Source organism: Canis lupus, chromosome 17 (assembly GCF_048164855.1).
Source record: "Canis lupus baileyi chromosome 17, mCanLup2.hap1, whole genome shotgun sequence".
Classification (NCBI taxonomy): Eukaryota; Metazoa; Chordata; class Mammalia; order Carnivora; family Canidae; genus Canis; species Canis lupus.
In genome coordinates, this window is record NC_132854.1 from 15,042,445 (window position 1) to 15,065,180 (window position 22,736).

At 39.1% G+C, this 22,736-nt stretch overlaps 1 protein-coding gene across 2 annotated transcripts in view; it reads right to left on the bottom strand.

The window, feature by feature from the left end:
- Nucleotides 1–22,736, bottom strand: part of DNAJC3 (DnaJ heat shock protein family (Hsp40) member C3) — a 92,389-nt gene that overhangs the window by 18,758 nt on the left and 50,895 nt on the right. For both annotated transcript variants that reach the window (XM_072782601.1, XM_072782602.1), the window contains exons 5-9: nucleotides 12,589–12,741; nucleotides 11,018–11,199; nucleotides 10,450–10,569; nucleotides 2,625–2,730; nucleotides 2,420–2,540 (exon numbers count right to left, since the gene is read on the bottom strand). In XM_072782601.1, the coding sequence (XP_072638702.1) occupies nucleotides 2,420–2,540; nucleotides 2,625–2,730; nucleotides 10,450–10,569; nucleotides 11,018–11,199; nucleotides 12,589–12,741 (682 nt within the window). The remainder of the gene's footprint in view (nucleotides 1–2,419; nucleotides 2,541–2,624; nucleotides 2,731–10,449; nucleotides 10,570–11,017; nucleotides 11,200–12,588; nucleotides 12,742–22,736) is intronic.

The following is a 22,736-nucleotide window of genomic DNA, read 5'->3' on the forward strand; positions in this document are numbered from 1 at the left end:
CATTATTCACTAACCTAAACACTGTTTTTCTTTATTCATTATATTCCTACCTCGTTTTAAACTGCTTACTTAAAGGTAAACCAGTAAACAGAATTAAAAAGCCCTCATATTTTAACATGGGATTTCAAAATATGATTTAGCCTAGTTAAGTAAGATTATCACTCCTCTACATCGCTCACTAAACTTCCAATTCAAAACAAGTCAAGTAATACCCTTCAGTTTCAGATATACAGGTCTCCTTGGCATCTCAATCCACCCCCCAAATTGAGAGACCTAGGAATTCCATTATCAATTTCTCCATAAGGTTGCTTAATTGCCATACTTGTGACTCAAACAACCATTTATTTAAAAAATATTCATTTGTTTGACAGAGAGCACAAGCAGGGGGAGAGAGTACATGCAGAGGGAGAGGGAGAAGCAGGCTCCCGACTGAGCAAGGAGCCCAATGTAAGGCTCAATCCCAGGACCCTGGGATCGTGACTTGAGCCAAAGGCAGATGCTTATTAACCAACTGAGCCATCCAGGCACCCTCAAACAACCATTTTACTCTAAAACCATAATTCAGAAAGATTCCCTACTGTATAATCCAAACATACTAACAAAGACAAAGAATAAACTACTTAAAAGAAATTTTTAAAGGAAAAAACAGACTCCAAAGACATAGCTATTCTGTTAAATTAGTACTAAGCATCTTTTTCATCAAGAATGAAGCTGTCAAGTTTCTCTAAAAAAAACAAATCAGTTTACTATTCAATCACAAAAGCATCTTCAAATTATCTGTAGCAGCCTACAAGATTTAACCTTCTTTTAACAGCTAAGCTTTTTATATTCTGCAACTTCTCTAATTTCACAATTAGAGTTGAGGATTGACAAAAGTACCTTTGATGAAGAGTTCCAAAAACTAATGGCAATGCAAAATCTGAGAGCCAATCTCACTGAGTAGACACAGTAGCTCAAACGTGAAAGAACAAGGATGCTAACAGGATCTTCTTGAAGATCATTTTGATTACGTACATTTCAAGCCTCAATCAAACCTCAAGGACTATACTAAAAAATGTCCCACAAATAGCAGTAACTATAGTTGTTATCACTCATCGGAAACTGCTTAGGAGCTAGATTCTTTTGAAACTGTGAAAAAAGCAGGAAAAAAAGTGAATAATCAGTGTGCCTTAAAAAAAAAAAAAGAGGGGTGCCTGGGTAGCTCGGTCAGTTAAGCATCCTACTCTTGATTTCAACTCAAGTCACAATCTCAGGATCATGAAATCAAGCCCTGCTAAGCATGGAGCCTGTTAAGATTCAATCTCTCTCCCTCTCTCTTTCCATCTCCCTCTACCCCTCCCCACCTGCACACTCTTTCTCTTAAAAAAAAAAAAAAAAAAAAAAAAGTACCACAAACCTATCTGAATTATCATTGCTGCAGATACAGTCTCATTGCATTTAAAATGTTATCAAGGATTACGACTTACCATAATATAATTACTTTAACATGACATTAAATTTAAGACATATTAATAGCTTCACACTTCACATTTTATCATATAAATATTTAGCACTTAAGGGGGGGGGGGGGAGAGCACCACAAGCCTAGTTTTACCAGAAAAATACTCTTACCATTTTCAATTTAAAATGCTTTACCTGATTTGAAATGAAAACTTTGCAATAAGGGCTATAAGGCTCTCTTCTTTTAAAAACTGTTTTTCCTAAATGTTCATAGCATACTGCCAAATGAAAAAAGTCACAAACAACAAATATGAAAGGATTCTTTTTTAAACATATATATTATTGTATATGCCTTAGTTATGTTCCAAAGATAGGACTCTGCCCTTATTTATTTAAGACCCTTACAACATCTAGCAGGAAACTCTATTACCTCAGCTTGAACAAAGCAACTATCCAGAAGTCACTCAATAGCTCAATGGTCCAGAAGACCATTTTATATTCAGGCATATATGACACATATATGTATGTTACAGGTATAATATGTATACTGTGTATATGCACAGAATATATCTATACATGCACATGCATAAAACAAACTAATATATATGCACAGAAAAAGTCTGAAAGATCTAAATCCCAGATGAATAGCAATTAGCTCCAGATGATATGAAATCTATTACTCAAATTTTCTATTTTGCTATTTACCTATTCTAACTTGTCTACAACAAATAAAGGCTAAATTTTTTTATTTTTATATTCTACTGAACTGGTTTCAAGAGCAGAATGCTATCCTCATATGATATACCTTTCAAGTTCCACTAAGGGAGAATAATTTTCAAGTTCTCTGCCATTTTCCTACAGTCATCAACATTTTTAGCTACTCTGGTAAACTTATTCTAAACAAAAGGATGTTAAACATGTACTAATTTCATATACACCAACTTTTAGGTACTGCAAATCAAAATCCTTAAAGATTTACCTTCATCATACATTTCCTCTATTAAATAGGCCTCTGCTCGATCTTTCAGAGCATTCACATTGTCAGGTTCCATCTGTAAAACTTCAGAACATATTCGAATAGCTTCAACAGGCTTCTCATCCTACAAATAAATGTGAGAAAATGATTTATGGTTGTTATTCCACATATTAAGTTTTTACATTTCTGGGAACCAATCAAATCTTACCTTAGAAAAACAGTGGCAAATCCTTTCTTTTGAACGAATCGTATATTCAGAAACAGTTGGCTCTGTTTTCATGACAGATTCATATTTGCTGGTCGCATCTGTGTATCTATGAATGAGCATATCATGATGAGTAACAATGAAATTCTATTTCTAGAGCTAAAGAAAGGACCCTCTACTCTTCACTATATGTTGCTTAATCAATTCAACTGAATGAGCAGGTGGCTTCAAACACTGCTTTTACTTTATTAATCTGCAGCGGCAAAAAAGGCACCTCTGCAATCAACAGTTAGGAGATAAAACACACAATCAAAGGAAATGTGTATGTACAAATCAAAGCATACCTGTGAGTACCAATCAAACTAAATGATTAATTTCTTTTTAAATTTTTATTTATTTATTTACTTAAGAGAGAACACGAGCAGGGGGAGAGGGAGAGGGAGAAGCAGACTCCCTGCTGAGCAGGGAGCCCAACATGGGGCTCGATCCCAGTATCCTGGGATACTGGGATCATGACCTGAACTGAAGGCAGATGCTTAATTGACTGAGCCACCTAGGCACCCCCAAAATGATGAATTTCTTTACAGAAAAATACTCATGATTTTGAAACTGTAAAACACCTTGTGAAAGTCTGACTTACACAGAGCATTTTCAGCAAAACAAAGATCAGGTTTTATTTCTTGGTTACTATACACCTTCATGAACTAACAGAGCCCATTAGCTACATGTTATTTTATATAACAAATGTCAATATTCACAGCTAAGTACAATGTAGTTTCTTGCAGAAGGAAACTGCTTAAATTCTCAGTTTTCTAAGAACAGTAAAAGCTATTTCGGCATTTTTTTAAAAACTAGTGAAAAGTATTAGTCATGTTATATACTAAGTTAATTTCCTCAGCAATGGCAAACGAAAATTTCTATTTTTACACCACTGTAGCACATTATTCCCAAAATGTACTACAATCTTCACATTTAAATGCTGATGAATTAAAACACAGACTTAAATATAACATTTAAAACAGAAGCTATCAATTTTAAAATCATAGCTGGGATATTGTTCTGCAGTTTTTCAAGAGGGTCCAATACTCTCACTGAATCGAGAATACAAAACGTTGCTTTTAGCCTTACAACTACATCTGAAAGTATGATTAGCTAAACCTAAAAAGTTCAATTAGAAAATAACTGCACTTCACTTAAAAAAAAAAAAAGAAGCTAGCTTTTGGAAAAGTGGAACAGGTGTACTCTCCCCAGTTCCTCCAACTACGTACAATTAAATTAAAATACCCAAGGCATTACCTATTTGTAAAAATATGAAAAGACTCAGAAAGAGAAGAAAGTAGACCATTTGAAGACGGCACATTTAGACTGAACTCACCCCAAATGCTGTGTTCTTTTTAATGCTGATATGCTTATGTTTTATGCACACAAATCAAAGTCGTGTCGATAATACAGATGTAATATACTTGTTAATTCTACACTGGGCACTGTGGCTGGGCAGGTAGCTATACTTGTGGGGCTGGGAGCTCAGACACAAGGAGGAAAGAATCCTCGTGTTCACCATTAGTATCTTGGTCAGACCTAAATTCTTCAGTTTCTTCACACCAAACTGGATAAGAAGATACTAATGCATGTTTAGAATTAACTTCCAATTTGCTTAGAATTTGAGGATAATTTTGTGAAAGACAATTGTCAGATTATTGGAAATTTGTTATAATAGAGAAGACATTTTGTCATATAAAATTCATATTTACCTCTTACATTTGTTAGAGACACCGATGCACATAACTTGACTTACATTGATTTTGTTTCATTAATTAAAATAATGGTAAAACTTAAAAAAAAAAAAAACCAAAAACATAACTAGGGACCTTAGGACCTGAGGGAAACATAATATGGTAAACTTCCTGGGGCTGGGGTTTTTTTTTGGCTTCATATACCTCAGACATGGAGCTGAAAAAGCCAGCAACCCAGAAATGCTAGTGGGTGCAGACAGTTATACCAAAAACCCAGCAAAAGCCAGGTCTCTCAAGCCGAAGAACCTGGGAAGGGCAGCCGAACAAGATGGAAAGCTTTTTGAAAATAACAGCTCTACTCCAGCCAAACCCCACAGGAAAGAAAGTAAGGTCCCTCCCCTACCAAGGCTAGCAGCTCCAGAGGAGAGCCTCAGCTTCCTTCTGTTCTGGTAAGGCTATGACAAGGAGCCCACACCCCTACCAAGGTGTTGTCAGTAGGCCAAGTGGGGAACCAGGACTTTGACCCATGGCTGGAAATAGTGCCCCGAATCCTCAGCTGCTCCCAGCAGTAGTGAGAAGCCCCATAATTGAAGTATCAACGAAGGTCAAGCGGGACACCTCTGCCTCCCCAACAGCAACGAAATGATGCCCACCCCTACTTTGCTGGAACCATGTCAGAAAAAGCCAGCCAAAACAGAAGTTTTAATTTAAAAACAGTCTTACAAAATCACAGTATGCGGGTGTCAATTAAAAACCACGCATCATACCAAGAAACAGTAAGATCTCAAACCGAATGAGAAAAGGGCAGTTCCAACCCCAAAAGGACAGACATTATAACTATCTGACAAGGATCTAAAAGCAGCCGTGCAAACAGCAGCAGTGATACAGACACTCACAGTGAATGAGAGCAACAGGCAGCCTCGGCCTCAGCTACAAAAGAGTAACCAAATGGAACTGAAAAACAGAAAAATCCAAATAACAAGTTCACTGACTATGCTTCAGCAGCAGAATGGAGGTGACCAGATCTGATCAGAAGAACATGAGCTAAGAAAAACGAGCAGAGCTTCAGACACCTGAAGGGCTGTCCAGGAGAGCTAATGTTTCCATCAGCTAGAACCTAGAACAGGAAGGTTGGAAAAGTACCCCAAGAAATAACAGCTGAGGGATCCCTGGGTGGCGCAGCGGTTTGGCGCCTGCCTTTGGCCCAGGGCGCGATCCTGGAGACCCGGGATCAAATCCCACATCGGGCTCCTGGTGCATGGAGCCTGCTTCTCCCTCTGCCTGTGTCTCTGTGCCTCTCTCTCTCCCTCTGTGACTATCATAAATAAATAAAAATTTTAAAAAAAATCTTTAAAAAAAAAAAAAAAAAGAAATAACAGCTGAACTTCCCAAATGTGACAAGACATAAACCTATGTATTCTAGAAGCTAGTAAACTCCAGATAGGATAAAAACAAAGAAATCCACACCAAGATAGATCAGAAACATGTAAATACTTGAGACAAAGGAAAAAGTCTTGAAAGCAGTCAGAGGAAAATGCCTTATTTTTAGAGGTAAAACCATGAGACTAACAATGATTTCTCTTCAGAAACCACAGAGGGCACAAGAAAATGGTACAGTATTTTTCAGGTGCTGTAACAAAAAGGACGGTTAACCCAGAATCCTATACCACAAGAAGATTTCTATATACTCCGTGTACATGTCTTAGACACCTTAGACACATTATCTTTTACAACTTATATGTCTATCTCCCACAGTAATCTAGAAGCTTCTATTTACTGGAGTTCGATTTGTCTGATTTGTCAACATATAGCATAACAACCCATGCTCACCCCATCAAGTGATCCCCTCTGTGCCCGTCACTCAGTCACCCCCCTGCCCCAACCTCCCTTTCCACCACCCCTTGTTCGTTTCCCAGAGTTAGGAGTCTCTCATGTTCTATCACCCTCTCTGATATTTCCCACTTATTTTCTCTCCTTTCCCCTTTATTCCCTTTCACTATTTTTTATATTCCCCAAATGAATGAGACCATATAATGTTTGTCCTTCTCCGACTGACTTACTTCACTCAGCGTAATACCCTCCAATTCCATCCACATTGAAGCAAATGGTGGGTATTTGTTGTTTCTAATGGCTGAGTGATCTTCCATTGTATACATAGACCACATCTTCTTTGTCCATTCATCTTTCGATGGACCCAAGGTTGCTTCCACAGTTTGGCTATTGTGGACATTGCTGCTATAAACACTGGGGTGCAGGTGTCCTGCTGTTTCACTGCATCTGTATCTTTGGAATAAATCCCCAGCAGTGCAATTGCTAGGTGGTAGGGTAGCTCTATTTTTTAACTCTTTGAAGGACCTCCACACGGTTTTCCTGAGTGGCTGCACCAGTTCACATTCCCACCAACAGTGCAGGAGGGTTCCCCTTTCTCCACATCCTCTCCAACATTTGTTTGCTGTCTTGTTACTTTTCCCCATTCTCACTGGTGTGAGGTGGTATCACATTGTGGTTTTGATTTGTATTTCCCTGATGGCCAGTATTGCAGAGCATTTTCTCATGTGCTTGTTGGCCATGTCTATGTCTTCCTCTGTGAGATTTCGGTTTATGTCTTTTGCCCATTTCATGATCGGACTGTTTGTTTCTTTGCTGTTGAGTTTAATAAGTTCTTTATAGATATTAGATACTAGCCTTTATCTGATGTGTCATTTGCAAATATCTTCTCCCATTCTGTAGGTTGTCTTTTAGTTTTATTGACTGTTTCTTTTCCTGTGCAGAAGCTTTTTATCTTAAGTCCCAACAGTTCATTTTTGTTTTTGTTTCCCTTACCTTCCTAGATGTATCTTGCAAGAAGATACTGTGGCCAAGTTCAAGAAGGGTGTTGTCTGTGTTCTCCTCTAGGATTTTAATGGATTCTTGTCTCCCATTTAGATGTTTCATCCATTTTGAGTTTTCTTTGTGTATGGAATAAGAGAATGGTCTAGTTTCATTCTTCTGCAGGTGGCTGTCCAATTTTTCCAGCACCATTTATTGAAGAGACTGTCTTTTTTCCAGTGGATAGTCTTTCCTACTTTGTTAAATATTAGTTGACCATAGAGTTGAGGGCCCATTCCTGGGTTCTCTATTCTGTTCCACTGATCTATGTGTCTGTTTTTGTGCCAGTACCACACTGTCTTGATGACCACAGCTTTGAAATCTGGCATTGTGATGCCCCCGGCTGCAGTTTCTTTTTCAGTATTCCCCTGGCTATTCAGGGTCTTTTCTGATTCCACATAAACTCTCTGAAGAAAGTCCATGATGTTTTTATAGGGATTGCATTAAATGTGTAAATTGCCCTGGATAGCATTGACATTTTCACAATATTAATTCTTCCAATCCATGAGCATGGAATATTTTTCCATCTCTTTGTGTCCTCCTCAATTTCTTTCAGAAGTGTTCTGTAGTTTTTAGGGTATAGATCCTTTACCTATTTGGGTAAGTTTATTCCTAGGTATCTTATGCTTTTGGGTGCAATTGTAAGTGGGATTGACTCCTTAATTTCTATTTCTTCAGTCTCATTATGCGTATAGAAATATCACTGATTTCTGAGCATTGATTTTGTATCCTGCCACACTGCTGAATTGCTGTATGAGTTCTAGCAATCTTGAGGTGGAGTCTTTTGGGTTTTCTATGTACAGTATCATGTTATCTGCAAAGAGGGAGAGTTTGACTTCTTTGTGAATTTGAAATCCTTTTATTTCTTTTTGTTGCCTGATTGCTGAGGCTAGGACTTCCAGTACTATGTTGAATAGCAGTGGTGAGAGTGGACATCCCTGTCTTGTTCCTGATCTTAGGGGAAAGGCTCCCAGTGCTTCCCCATTGAGAATGATATTTGCAAAAAAAAAAGAGAGAGAGAGAGAGAAAGAATGATATTTGCTGTGGGCTTTTCATAGATGGGTTTTAAGATGCTGAGGAATGTTCCCTCTATCCCTACATTCTGAAGAGTTTTGATCAGGAATGGATGCTGTATTTTGTCAAATGCTTTCTCTGCATCTATTGAGAGGATCATATGGTTCTTGTTTTTTCTTTTGTTGATATGATCTATCGCGTTGATTGCTTTACGAGTGTTGAACCAGCCTTGCATCCCAGGTATAAATCTCACTTGGTCATGGTGAATAATATTCCTAACGTACTATTGGATCCTCTTGGCTAGTATTTTGTTGAGAATTATTGCATCCCTGTTCATCAGGGATATTGGTCTATAATTCTCCTTTTTGGTGGGGTCTTTGGTTTTGGAATTAAGGTGATGCTGGCCTCATAAAATGAGTTTGGAAGTCTTCCGTCCCTTTCTATCTTTCAGAACAGCTTTAGTAGAATAGGTTGTTTCTTCTTTAAACGTTTGATAGAATTCCCCTGGGAAGCCATTTGGCCCTGGACTTTTGTGTCTTGGGAGGTTTTTGATGACTGCTTCAATTTCCTCCCTGGTTATTGGCCTGTTCAGGTTTTCTACTTCTTCCTGTTCCAGTTTTGGTAGTTTGTGGTTTTTCAGAAATGTGTCCATTTCTTCTTTCCAGATTGCCTAATTTATTGGCATACAGCTGCTTATGTTTTTAAAATCGTTTGTATTTCCTTGGTATTGGTTGTGATCTCTCCTTTTCCATTCGTGATTTTATTAATTTGAGTCTTTTTTTGTTTTTAATAAGGCTGGCTAATGATTTATCTATCTTATTAATTCTTTCAAAGAACCAACTCCTGGTTTTGTTGATCTGTTCTACAGTTCTGGTCTCTATTTCATTGAGTTCTGCTCGAATCTTTATTAACTCTCTTCTTCTGCTGGGTGTAGGTTTGTTTTTTGTTTTTGTTTTTGTTTTTGTTTTTGTTTTGTTTTGTTTTGTTTTTTGGGTGTAGGTTTTATTTGTTGTTCTTTCTCTAGATCCTTTAGGTGCGAGGTTAGCTTATGTTTTGAGTTTTTTCCAATTTTTTGAGGGATGCTTGTATTGCAATGTATTTCCCTTTTAGGACTGCTTTTGAAAAAAAAAAAAAAAAAAAAAAAAGGACTGCTTTTGCTGTATCCCAAAGATTCTGAATAGTTGTTATCTTCATCTTCATTAGTTTTCATGAATCTTTTCAGTTCTTCTCTAATTTCCTGGTTGACCCTTTCATCAGGATGCTCTTTAACCTCCACGTGTTTGAGTTTCTTCCAAATTTCTTCTTGTGATTGAGCAAGTTTCAAAGCATTATGGTCTGAAAATATGCAGGGGACAATCCCAATATTTTGGTATCAGTTGAGACCTGATTTGTGACCCAGTATGCGGTCTATTCTGGACAAAGTTCCATGCAACTTGAGAAGAATGTGTATTCAGTTGCATTTGGATGTAAAGTTCTGTAAATATCTGTGAAATCCATCTGTTCCAGTGTATCATTTAAAACTCTTGTTTCTTTGGAGATGTGCTTAGAATATCTGTCATTTGCAGAAAGTGCCATGTTGAAGTCTCCCAGTATTAGTGTATTATTATCTAAGTATGTCTTTACTTTGGTTATTAATTGATATACTTGGCAGCTCCCACATTAAGGGCATAAATATTCATGATTGTTAGGTTCTCTTGTTGGATAGATCCTTTAAGTTTGATATAGTGTCCCTCTTCATCTGTTACTACAGTCTTTGGGATAAACTTTAATTTATCTGATTCGAGGATTCCTACCCCTGCTTTCTTTTGAGGATTATTTGAATGGTAAATGGTTCTCCAACCTTTCATTTTTTAATCTGTAGGTGTCCTTACTTCTAAAATGAGTCTCTTGCAGAAGCTTCTTAAGACCAAAAACTATGTCATATTCATTTCTGTGCCCCTACTATATTGTCAATACCTGACACAGGAGATACTCAATAAATATTTAGTGAAATATAAATATATACACTGATAAGAATACTATGCAGTTACTATAATTTATATTTGCCTTATTTTTAAAAACGTATATTTGTAGTAATTTTGCCAAGGCCAATGCTATCTAAGATACTATATCTTCAATGGCTAATGAATAGAAGAGCAAGGAGTTCAATTGTTCTTTTGTGCCCAGAAAAGACATATAAGGGAGGTTGCACAGTGCAACCAGCATGTTCTTACCTGCCATCTCTGATGAGCTCTTCAGCTGACTCGATTAGTTTATTCAGTTTCTTTACTTGTTTATAGTGTGCAAAACACCTTTTATGATCCTGGTCAAGTTTAAGACATTCACGAACTTCGCTGTTCACGTATTTAAAAAGAGGAAAATACCCCGAGTCAAAAAAATCAATGAGTAGTCTTCCATACCAAATACAGAAATCACAAAAGGTATTTTTTGTAACAATTAAACAAAATACACAGACTTGATAATTTACCAAACACTTTTACATATGTCATTGTTGTCCACATGTATTAATTCAAATTAAAATGATTTAAGTAGATTATACATTAAACACCCCATTTTGCTTCTGCAAATATAGTATCTCTCCTATTTAATAAACATAGCTCATGAAAATAAACTATATAGAAACAGAGTAACTTAGGGATAACACAAAATATATAAGTAGGTAAAGAATGTAAAAACAGCCTTAGCCACAGTTTTAATTTAAAATTAAAAAGAAAATGGGATTAATATCATACTGCCAACAATAAAAAGTTGATGAGATGTGCATGTGTCACTAGAACTGACCTGAGGGACAGTTCGTGGTCTCCTAGTTGATAGTACAGTGTGCTAATTTTATAAAAAGCCTCAGTATTATCATTCTTCAATTTTGATGCAGCTTTTAAGTCACTTATTGCTTTCCTAGGTTCCCCTTCTTTTATGAAACATTCAGCTCGAAGTTCCCGTAGTTCTGCATCCCAAACACAAACCTTAAGAAACAAGAGAACTAGACTTTAAGAAACAGCAAGCTATGCACACTCATACTTACATCCCACATATTTATCAACCTGAAACCATCTTCTGTTAATGTGATTTCCATACTGTAAATAGTATTAAAAAATGATACTATTTATTTTTTGACAAAAATAAGAATACATGGCATTACTATTAAAAGGTTGTTCCCAGTGAAGCATATCTGATTTTGAAAAGAATATTCTATAATCAGATTTTTGTACTTAATCAACAATTCTAATCTCTAGTCTCAAAAAAAAAAAATCTAGGTTCCACATCTGCAAAATATTTCTGTTCTAATAACTAAACAGAATTCTTTTATAAATTATTGTCTCTTTGATTAATTTCAAATCCTCATATCACAAAAAGAAAGAAAAGAGGAAAACAATGAGGGAAGGCTGAAGCTTTATCATGTCTACTTTATCAAAAAGTCAACAATGTTCATAAATATACTAGTATTCTCCAAAATGTAAGCCAAAGTCCACCAACAAAGCCTGTGGACTTATCTTTTACCTATCTCTTAGAGTTGTTCTTTCTAAAATCATGTCAACTTTTCACATACATTAAAATATCAAAATCAACACTGTACATTAATTAAATATCTTGTATAATAAGCTAGGTCAAAATGGATAGTCTAACTACTGGAAGGTAAATATTATAACTTTATATTTCCTTAATAAAGCATTAACAAAATAATAAAAAATTAGTTCTACTGGACATCACATAATTTCCCCTACAAAATTATCAAAGAAGCACCTACTGTACATACAAGTTTACTGCCAAGATTAAGTGAAACAATGTATCAAAGTCCTATGAAAATGATAAACATGAATTAGAGTTGCCTCTACTTGAATATTTTAGTAGACTTTCTTCTGAAACCATCTGTCACTAAGTCCTACAGAGGAAAGAAAACTATAGACTTAGGTTTCCTATCAAGAACTCCGGATCTTGTCAACTCTTCATCTGTTTCTTCTCTAGAAACTCTTCATTCTAAATACTCCATCTTTGCCACAAACATTATTTTTCCTTTTCCTTCAACTTTCATCTTTTACCCCATTACTAACCTCTAGAGTTCTCTCCCCACCCCACAAAATGTAAAAGCAAACAAAAGTAGCAAAGCCAGAAATATATAAAAATATTTAACTCTTACTCCACAGCACATTCGGTACATTTACCGAAAACTTCAGTTCCAAATTTTGTACTAAATAAACACCATCTTTTTACCTTAGAGCGAAAAGCCCAAAGACCAATCTGATTTTATCCTATTTAGGTTTCTTGTAATACTTAACATGTCAAAGTGTATACATGCCTTAGAGTAAAAAGCAGTATGTGTCAGGCCTGCCAGCCGCAATGTCTAAGAAACTTACCTCTAAAATTTTATCAAGGAAGGTTATAGCAGCAGTATAATCTGAGCTCTCGAAAGCATCAAGTGCTTGGGAACGCAAACGCTGCATTTCATCTGATTTCACAATCTGGGACTGGGCTTCCTTTTCTTCGTTTTCACTTGGGTTAGATTTGAGCTATAAGAATGAGAAATTAAGCAGGGTTTTAATTTTTTTAATCTCTTAAATCTAATATCCACAGTACACACAAGTACACACCTCGTTCTGACTATTTTAAATCCATACGTTCACTGAGGGAAAGGGTGAAGACGCTGGCCAAACTGGCTTGTCCCAGGTCTTGCGCCTCAGGGCTGACCAGTGGGAGGGCATCTTTACTTCCACTCGTACAGTACACAGGAGCGAGCTGGAAGCTGGGGGCAACAGACCTGCGTCACCCACACCTTACCAGGAATGTGAAAGGGCAGAGAAGAGTGCAGAACGCAATCTCCCCTCACCCTTAGACACAGCTCGGCAGGGTAATGTGTGTTTCATGTATTCTGCCTTCTAGCTCTACTTCCTAAATATGTATTTTTAAATATAAAATTATTTTATGAAAATAATGAAAAACAGGGAAACTGAAAGGAGGGCATGTTTTTTAGAGGTTACAGGACAAAAATTTGATATCAGAAGAGCTAAGGTGTAACGAGAAACGAAGAATTTATGGGGAAAGATGAAAGAGTAATACCTTATACTGAAAGATTTATAATGGAGTTTTAAGAGGTCTACACATTTTCTTGCTTTTTAAATAACTTTATTATGGTATAATTCATACTGTAAAATTCATGTGACTGTGCATATCTGATTTTTAACAAATTTACCAAGTATGCACCTACTACCACAGTTTTAGACCATCTCTAACAACCTTTTAGGATCCCTTGTGTCTGCTTATGGTTCATTCCCACTCCCAGCCCAGCCTTGGCCACAGTGACTCTTAACAATTTCTCCCACCAAATGGAAAAGTCTTAAGCTTAATGGCTTAGAGAACTTGGATGCCCACATTAAAAAGCTCTGATTTAGGGGCAGCCCGGGTGGCTCAGCGGTTTAGCACCACCTTTGGTCCGGGGCGGGATCCTAGAGACCCGGGATCGAGTCCCACGTCGGGCTCCCTGCATGGAGCCTGCTTCTCCCTCTCTCTGTATCTCTAATAAATAAATAAAATCTTTTAAAAAATTAAAATAAAAAAGCTCTGACTTAGGCAAGGGGGGACTATTTTCCTGGTTATTAGAGTTTCTGTGTAATAATTTCTGAAATCTAATATTCTTACTGAGATAGGAATTGTAACTGATAGCTTCCAATTCTGGGTGAGTTGCAGCCAATGGTATATTATTTATAGAATGTCTCTCCTTCAACTGACTAATCATACTGCTCCTCCTTTTAGCTAAAAAAAACACCCCCACTAGCTACCTGGTAGTAGAGAACACTCCAAATAACAAATGTCAAGAATATTATTTCTGAGTAGAGGCTCCATATTTCTCCATTTTGTTTTTAAGTTACCTTAGGTATTGTTTTGTCTATTTAACCATTGGCTTCTGAAGGAATGGATAAGACTTCAAGTATTCACAGGTAACTAGGAATTAACAACTTCAGCTTGCTCTGAGGAGGACCGGCCCTGCATGACTGAATTACTCAGCTCAAAGGGGTTGCTGTAAGGCCATGGCATGCTTATCTAGGATTCTTTTATCATCCTCAGGATGGTCTTGAACACTTCTGGCAGACCACATTGGAAAAAGGATAAATGTGTATGTCACTTTGCTCTGGGTAAAGGTAATTGATTACTTGTTTCCTATATGTACACTATAGCTCCTTTTTGAATAGAATACATAAGAATGTATTAGAGATCACCTCTTCTTAATGGAATTTGCATCTCTTTTTTCTCAAATGCTAGAGTCTAATCTCTACCACACGATGTTTCTTGTTAGAAGGTGAGAGCAGGGAAAGCTCTAAAGTTTGCAGTTGAGGATGGAGGGTTCAACTTCCCTCAGTGCTCAAACAATGGGAATGGGAAAAGGGAAGTGAGGTCAGGTCCTCTGGACCTCTCCGAGGATAGAGGAAGCTAGGAGGAGAGGGAGGGGGTTCTTACAAGAAAGTAAGAAAGGAGTCTGAGAAACAAACTACAGACTTATAACCCTGAGTGAGGAGTTTCAAAGTGAGTTAAGTGAGATGAACATTTTCACTCTTACCACAGGTTGGAGACTCCTCTCAAGATATTTACATGTGGGAAGAGTAGGGTCCCCAAATCACCTGTCCCCACCAATTACCTAGATAATATTCAAATCATCCTGAAAATCTACGAATTCGGCCTGAGATTTAAAGAGAGAACACCTGGAATGCTACAGTGAGAAGAGTTCACGCTTCTATCAAGGTAGGAAGACGGGGAAAAAGAAATAAAGACACAAAAGGCCTCCAAGGGGGAGGGGCCCCACGAGGAGCCGGGCTAAGGCTGGGGCGAGTGTCCCCAGGACAGGAAAGCCCCGCCCTGGAGAAGCAGGAGCTTCACCGATCTTCCCGATCTTCCCGGTGGAAAGGCCTTGCAGGGAGTTAGAGCAGGACTCCAGGAGGGCGGGGATGTCCTCAGGCTCCCTGGGACACTAACAGACACCTGCGCCCCAGGAGAGTGCGCCGAGCTCCCTAAGGGCTGCAGCGCGCACGGCGTGACCCGGAGCAGCTCGGGGGGGGCTCGGGGGCGGCTCCGCGGAGGGGCTGCCGGGCGGGAGCAGCTCGGGGGGGGCTCGGGGGCGGCTCCGCGGAGGGGCTGCGGGGCGGGAGCAGCTCGGGGGGGGCTCGGGGGCGGCTCCGCGGAGGGGGCTGCGGGGCGGGAGCGCGAATCCAACAGCGCAGACCCCGGCACAGGGCGCAGGGACACAGCCCAGGATCCGGCCTCCCCCGGATCAGGCAGAGGCCGGGAGGGCCCAGGACCCCAAGGACGCTCCTGCCCCAGCTGAGCAGATCAGCAGCCCCGCCCCGGAGCCTCCAGGCCTTGCAGAGGAGAGCTCCGGGGTTACTGTGGGAGCTGACTCCAGGGCTCCAGAGCTGGCCCCGCCACTGCGGTTGTTCCTCCAGGGGCCTCACGGGGTGAACAACCCCCACTGAGCCCTGCACCAGGAAGGGGGCAGAGCAGCTCCCCCAAGTGCTAACACCTGAAAATCAGCACAACAGGCCCCTCCCCCAGAAGACCAACTAGATGGACAAGTTCCAGGGGAAGTCAAGGGACTTAAAGTATACAGAATCAGAAGATGCTCCCCCGTGTTTTTTTTTTCCCCCTTTTTGATTTGTTTCCTTCCCCCACCGTTTTTTTCCCTTTCTTTTTCTTTCTTTTTCTTTTTTTCTTTTTTTCTTCCTTTTTTCTTTTTCTCTTTTCTTTCCTTCTTTCTCTCCTTTTTCTCCTTTTCCCAGTACAACTTGTTTTTGGCCACTGCACTGCGCAAAATGACTAGAAGGAAAACCTCACCTCAAAAGAAAGAATCAGAAACAGTCCTCTCTCCCACAAGGTTACAAAATCTGGATTACAATTCAATGTCAGAAAGCCAATTCAGAAGCACTATTATACAGCTACTGGTGGCTCTAGAAAAAAGCATAAAGGACTCAAGAGACTTCATGACTGCAGAATTTAGAGCTAATCAGGCAGAAATTAAAAATCAATTGAATGAGATGCAATCCAAACTAGAAGTCCTAACGACGAGGGTTAACAAGGTGGAAGAACGAGTGAGTGACATAGAAGACAAGTTGATGGCAGAGAGGGAAACTGAGGAAAAAAGAGACAAACAATTAAAAGACCATGAAGATAGATTAAGGGAAATAAATGACAGTCTGAGGAAGAAAAACCTACGTTTAATTGGGGTTCCCGAGGGTGCCGAAAGGGACAGAGGGCCAGAATATGTATTTGAACAATTCATAGCTGAAAACTTTCCTAATCTGGGAAGGGAAACAGGCATTCAGATCCAGGAAATAGAGAGATCCCCCCCTAAAATCAATAAAAACCATTCAACACCTCGACATTTAATAGTTAAGCTTGCAAATTCCAAAGATAAAGAGAAGATCCTTAAAGCAGCAAGAGACAAGAAATCCCTGACTTTTATGGGGAGGAGTATTAGGGGTAACAGCAGACCTCTCCACAGAGACCTGGCAGGCCAGAAAGGGCTGGCAGGATATATTCAGGGTCCTAAATGAGAAGAACATGCAACCAAGAATACTTTATCCAGCAAGGCTCTCATTCAAAATGGAAGAAGAGATAAAGAGCTTCCAAGACAGGCAGGAACTGAAAGAATATGTGACCTCCAAACCAGCTCTGCAAGAAATTTTAAGGGGGACTCTTAAAATTCCCCTTTAAGAAGAAGTTCAGTGGAACAATCCACAAAAACAAGGACTGAATAGATATCATGGTGACACTAAACTCATATCTCTCAATAGTAACTCTGAACGTGAACGGGCTTAAGGACCCATCAAAAGGCGCAGGGTTTCAGACTGGATAAAAAAGCAGGACCCATCTATTTGCTGTCCACAAGAGACTCATTTTAGACAGAAGGACACCTACAGCCTGAAAATAAAAGGTTGGAGAACCATTTACCATTCGAATGGTCCTCAAAAGAAAGCAGGGGTAGCCATCCTTATATCAGATAAACTAAAATTTACCCCAAAGACTGTAGTGAGAGATGAAGAGGGACACTAGATCATACTTAAAGTATCTACCCAACAAGAGGACTTAACAATCCTCAATATATATGCCCCGAATGTGGGAGCTGCCAAATATATCAATCAATTAATAACCAAAGCAAAGAAATACTTAGATAATAATACACTTATACTTGGTGACTTCAATCTAGCTCTTTCTATACTCGATAGGTCTTCTAAGCACAACATCTCCAAAGAAACGAGAGCTTTAAATGATACACTGGACCAGATGGATTTCACAGATATCTACAGAACTTTACATCCAAACTCAACTGAATACACATTCTTCTCAAGTGCACATGGAACTTTCTCCAGAATAGACCACATACTGGGTCACAAATCGGGTCTAAACTGATACCAAAAGATTGGGATTGTCCCCTGCATATTCTCAGACCATAATGCCTTGAAATTAGAACTAAATCACAACAAGTTTGGACGGACCTCAAACACGTGGAGGTTAAGGATCATCCTGCTAAAAGATGAAAGGGTCAACCAGGAAATTAAGGAAGAATTAAAAAGATTCATGGAAACTAATGAGAATGAAGATAAAACCGTTCAAAATCTTTGGGATGCAGCAAAAGCAGTCCTAAGGGGGAAATACATCGCAATACAAGCATCCATCCAAAAACTGGAAAGAACTCAAATACAAAAGCTAACCTTACACATAAAGAAGCTAGAGAAAAAACAGCAGATGGACCCTACGCCCAGCAGAAGAAGAGAGTTAATTAAAATTCGAGCAGAACTCAACAAAATCGAGACCAGAAGAACTGTGGAACAGATCAACAGAACCAGGAGTTGGTTCTTTGAAAGAATTAATAAGATAGATAAACCATTAGCCAACCTTATTAAAAAGAAGAGAGAGAAGACTCAAATTAATAAAATCATGAATGAGAAAGGAGAGATCACTACCAACACCAAGGAAATACAAACGATTTTAAAAACATATTATGAACAGCTTATACGCCAATAAATTAGGCAATCTAGAAGAAATGGACGCATTCCTGGAAAGCCACAAACTACCAAAACTGGAACAGGAGGAAATAGAAAACCTGAACAGGCCAATAACCAGGGAGGATATTGAAGCAGTCATCAAAAACCTCCCAAGACACAAGAGTCCAGGGCCAGATGGCTTCCCAGGGGAATTCTATCAAACGTTTAAAGAAGAAACCATACCTATTCTCCTAAAGCTGTTTGGAAAGATAGAAAGAGATGGAGTACTTCGAAATTCGTTCTATGAGGCCAGCATCACCTTAATTCCAAAACCAGACAAAGACCCCACCAAAAAGGAGAATTACAGACCAATATCCCTGATGAACATGGATGCAAAAATTCTCAACAAGATACTAGCCAATAGGATCCAACAGTACATTAAGAAAATTATTCACCATGACCAAGTAGGATTTATCCCCGGGACACAAAGCTGGTTCAACACTCGTAAAACAATCCATGTGATTCATCATATCAGCAAAAGAAAAACCAAGAACCATATGATCCTCTCATTGGATGCAGAGAAAGCATTTGACAAAATACAGCATCCATTCCTGACCAAACTCTTCAGAGTGTAGGGAGAGAGGGAACATTCTTCAACGTCTTAAAAGCCATCTACGAAAAGCCCACAGCAAATATCATTCTCAATGGGGAAGCACTGGGAGCCTTTCCCCTAAGATCAGGAACAAGACAGGGATGTCCACTCTCACCACTGCTATTCAACATAGTACTGGAAGTCCTAGCCTCAGCAATCAGGCAACAAAAAGAAATAAAAGGATTTCAAATTCACAAAGAAGTCAAACTCTCCCTCTTTGCAGATAACATGATACTGTACATAGAAAACCCAAAAGTCTCCACCCCAAGATTGCTAGAACTCATACAGAAATCTGGTAGCGTGGCAGGATACAAAATCAGTGCCCAGAAATCAGTGGCATTTCTATACACTGAGACTGAAGAAAGAGAAATTAAGGCGTCAATCCCATTTACAATTGCACCCAAAAGCATAAGATACCTAGGAATAAACCTCACCAAAGAGGTAAAAGATCTATACCCTAAAAACTATAGAACACTTCTGAAAGAAATTGAGGAAGACACAAAGAGATGGAAAAATATTCCATGCTCATGGATTGGCAGAATTAATATCGTGAAAATGTCAATGTTACCCAGGGCAATTTACACGTTTAATGCAATCCCTATTAAAATACCATGGACTGTCTTCAGAGAGTTAGAACAAATTATTTTAAGATTTGTGTGGAATCAGAAAAGACCCCGAATAGCCGGGGGAATTTTCAAAAAGAAAACCATATCTGGGGGCATCACAATGCCAGATTTCAGGTTGTACTACAAAGCTGTGGTCATCAAGACAGTGTGGTACTGGCACAAAAACAGACACATAGATCAATGGAACAGAACAGAGAACCCAGAAGTGGACCCTCAATTTTATAGTCAACTAATATTCGATAAAGGAGGAAAGACTATCCACTGGAAAAAAGACAGTCTCTTCAATTAATGGTGCTGGGAAAATTGGACATCCACATGCGGAAGAATGAAACTAGACCACTCTCTTGCACCATACACAAAGATAAACTCAAAATGGATGAAAGATCTAAATGTGAGACAAGATTCCATCAAAATCCTAGAGAAGAACACAGGCAACACCCTTTTTGAACTCGGCCACAGTAACTTCTTGCAAGATACATCCACGAAGGCAAAAGAAACAAAAGCAAAAATGAACTATTGGGACTTCATCAAGATAAGAAGCTTTGGCACAGCAAAGGATACAGTCAACAAAACTCAAAGACAACCTACAGAACGGGAGAAGATATTTGCAAATGACATCAGATAAAGGGCTAGTTTCCAAGATCTATAAAGAACTTATTAAACTCAACACCAAAGAAACAAACAATCCAATCATGAAATGGGCAAAAGACATGAAGAGAAATCTCACAGAGGAAGACATAGACATGGCCAACATGCACATGAGAAAATGCTCTGCATCACTTGCCATCAGGGAAATACAAATCAAAACCACAATGAGATACCACCTCACACCAGTGAGAATGGGGAAAATTAACAAGGCAGGAAACCACAAATGTTGGAGAGGATGCGGAGAAAAGGGAACCCTCTTACACTGTTGGTGGGAATGTGAACTGGTGCAGCCACTCTGGAAAACTGTGTGGAGGTTCCTCAAAGAGTTAAAAATAGACCTGCCCTACGACCCAGCAATTGCACTGTTGGGGATTTACCCCAAAGATACAAATGCAATGAAACGCCGGGACACCTGCACCCCGATGTTTCTAGCAGCAATGGCCACGATAGCCAAACTGTGGAAGGAGCCTCGGTGTCCATCGAAAGATGAATGGATAAAGAAGATGTGGTTTATGTATACAGTGGAATATTACTCAGCCATTAGAAACGACAAATACCCACCATTTGCTTCAACGTGGATTGAACTGGAGGGTATTATGCTGAGTGAAGTAAGTCAATCGGAGAAGGACAAACAGTGTATGTTCTCATTCATTTGGGGAATATAAATAATAGTGAAAGGGAATATAAGGGAAGGGGGAAGAAATGTGTGGGAAATATCAGAAAGGGAGACAGAACATAAAGACTCCTAACTCTGGGAAACGAACTAGGGGTGGTGAAAGGCGAGGAGGGCGGGGGGTGGGGGTGAATGGGTGACAGGCACTGGGGGAGGCACTTGACGGGATGAGCACTGGGTGTTATTCTGTATGTTGGTAAATTGAACACCAATAAAAAATAAATTTATTTAAAAAAAAAGATATTTACATGTGGAGACTGGACCCTGCTAGCAGCATTCCCTTCCTCCTCTTTTCACGTTTCTTATTTAGTGTTTCATATTTCTGACCATCTCAGATAAACCTCTACTTAGGACAATATTTTACTTATTTCTTACCATGTACTATGATGAGTGAGCTTCTGGATATACACCCTTAACAGCTATGGCATAAGGGCTTGTTAAAAGGGGTGAGCTGCTCTCTAATCCAAATATACTCCTCTTTCTGGAACTTCAAGTGAAAACAATGGGTCGGTAGTTCTGGTGGGCAGACTTCTAAGATGGCCCCAAAAGGCCCCCATCTCTTGGAATTCATACCTTTGAGTGATCCCCTCCCCTACAGTATAAGATTAGAGCTGGTAACTCCTTTGAAAAAACAGAATATGACAAAGGTGACAGGATATCACTTCCTTAGGTACAAAACACTGTGACTTCATCTGGCTAGCACTCACTCTCTTGTTGGCAGTCTCCTGTCTTCTCACCTGCTCACTTCGATGAAGCAAGCTGCCATGCTGTGAGATGCTTTATGGAGAGGCCCACAGAAAAAAGAACCAAGGGAAGCCTCTGGCCAACACTCAGAAAAAACAGAGGCCTCTAATAGCTCAAGAGGAATCAAATCCTGCCAACAATGGAGTTTGGAAGCAGTTCTTTCACCAGCTAAATCTTCAGATAATACTGCAAGCCTATGTGACACCTTGACTGTAGTCTATGAGAGGCCTTGAAGCAAAGGACCTGGTGAAACCTGCCCTGATTCTGGAACCCATGAACTCTAAGAGAAATGTGTGTTGCTTTAAGCTGTTAACTTTGAGGAATGTGTTAAGTAGCAATAGGTAACTATTATAGTAGTTTTATCATTTTCAACAGCCAAGTTGTGAATATTTCCAAAGAGATTTTGTATTAATGTTTTCTTTTTATTTTTTTAAAGATGTTATTTATCTATTCATGAGAGACCCAGAGAGAGGCAGAGACATAGGCAGAGGGAGAAGCGGGTTTCCTGAGAGGAGCCTGATAACAGGACTTGATCCCAGAGCCCCAGGATCACGACCTGAGCCAAAGGCAGATACTCAACCACTGAGCCACCTAGGTTTCCTCTGTATTATTAATGTTTTAAACTAAAATCTAAATAAGGAGGGAAAAAACTCCAAACCTTGACTTTATCACTTACTATCTGTATATTATTTGCATTTTCTTCACTAATAAAAGGGGAATAATAATGATGTGGAAAACAAAGGCAAAAGAAAAAGTCCATGAAACAGAGAAAGTGACCTCTAGAATTCAGCTGCCTCAATGTTAATACTTTGCTAAGGGCAAAAGGCAATCTTAGCCTGATTACTTACTGTAAGCCTACTTTAACATATATATAAAAATTCCTTTGGAAACTTCCTTTACCTCTACCCACATCACTCTCCCTGCCAAGACACATGTTAGCAATCATTCCCCAAGCATACAACCCACTGATATCCTCTGAAGGGCTTCATGACTAAGATTTTATTAGACAGTAAAAAATGACCTTTTCCTAACAATGGCAAGCTCCTCGAGGTACCCTGGAGGTCTGTGTTATCCCTCTTCTCCCAACCTCAAAGTATATAATCAGTCACCTATCACAACCCCAGTGCAGCTCTTTCTGCCCACGGTCCTGTGCCCATGCTTTAATAAAACCACTTTTTTGCACCAAAGATGT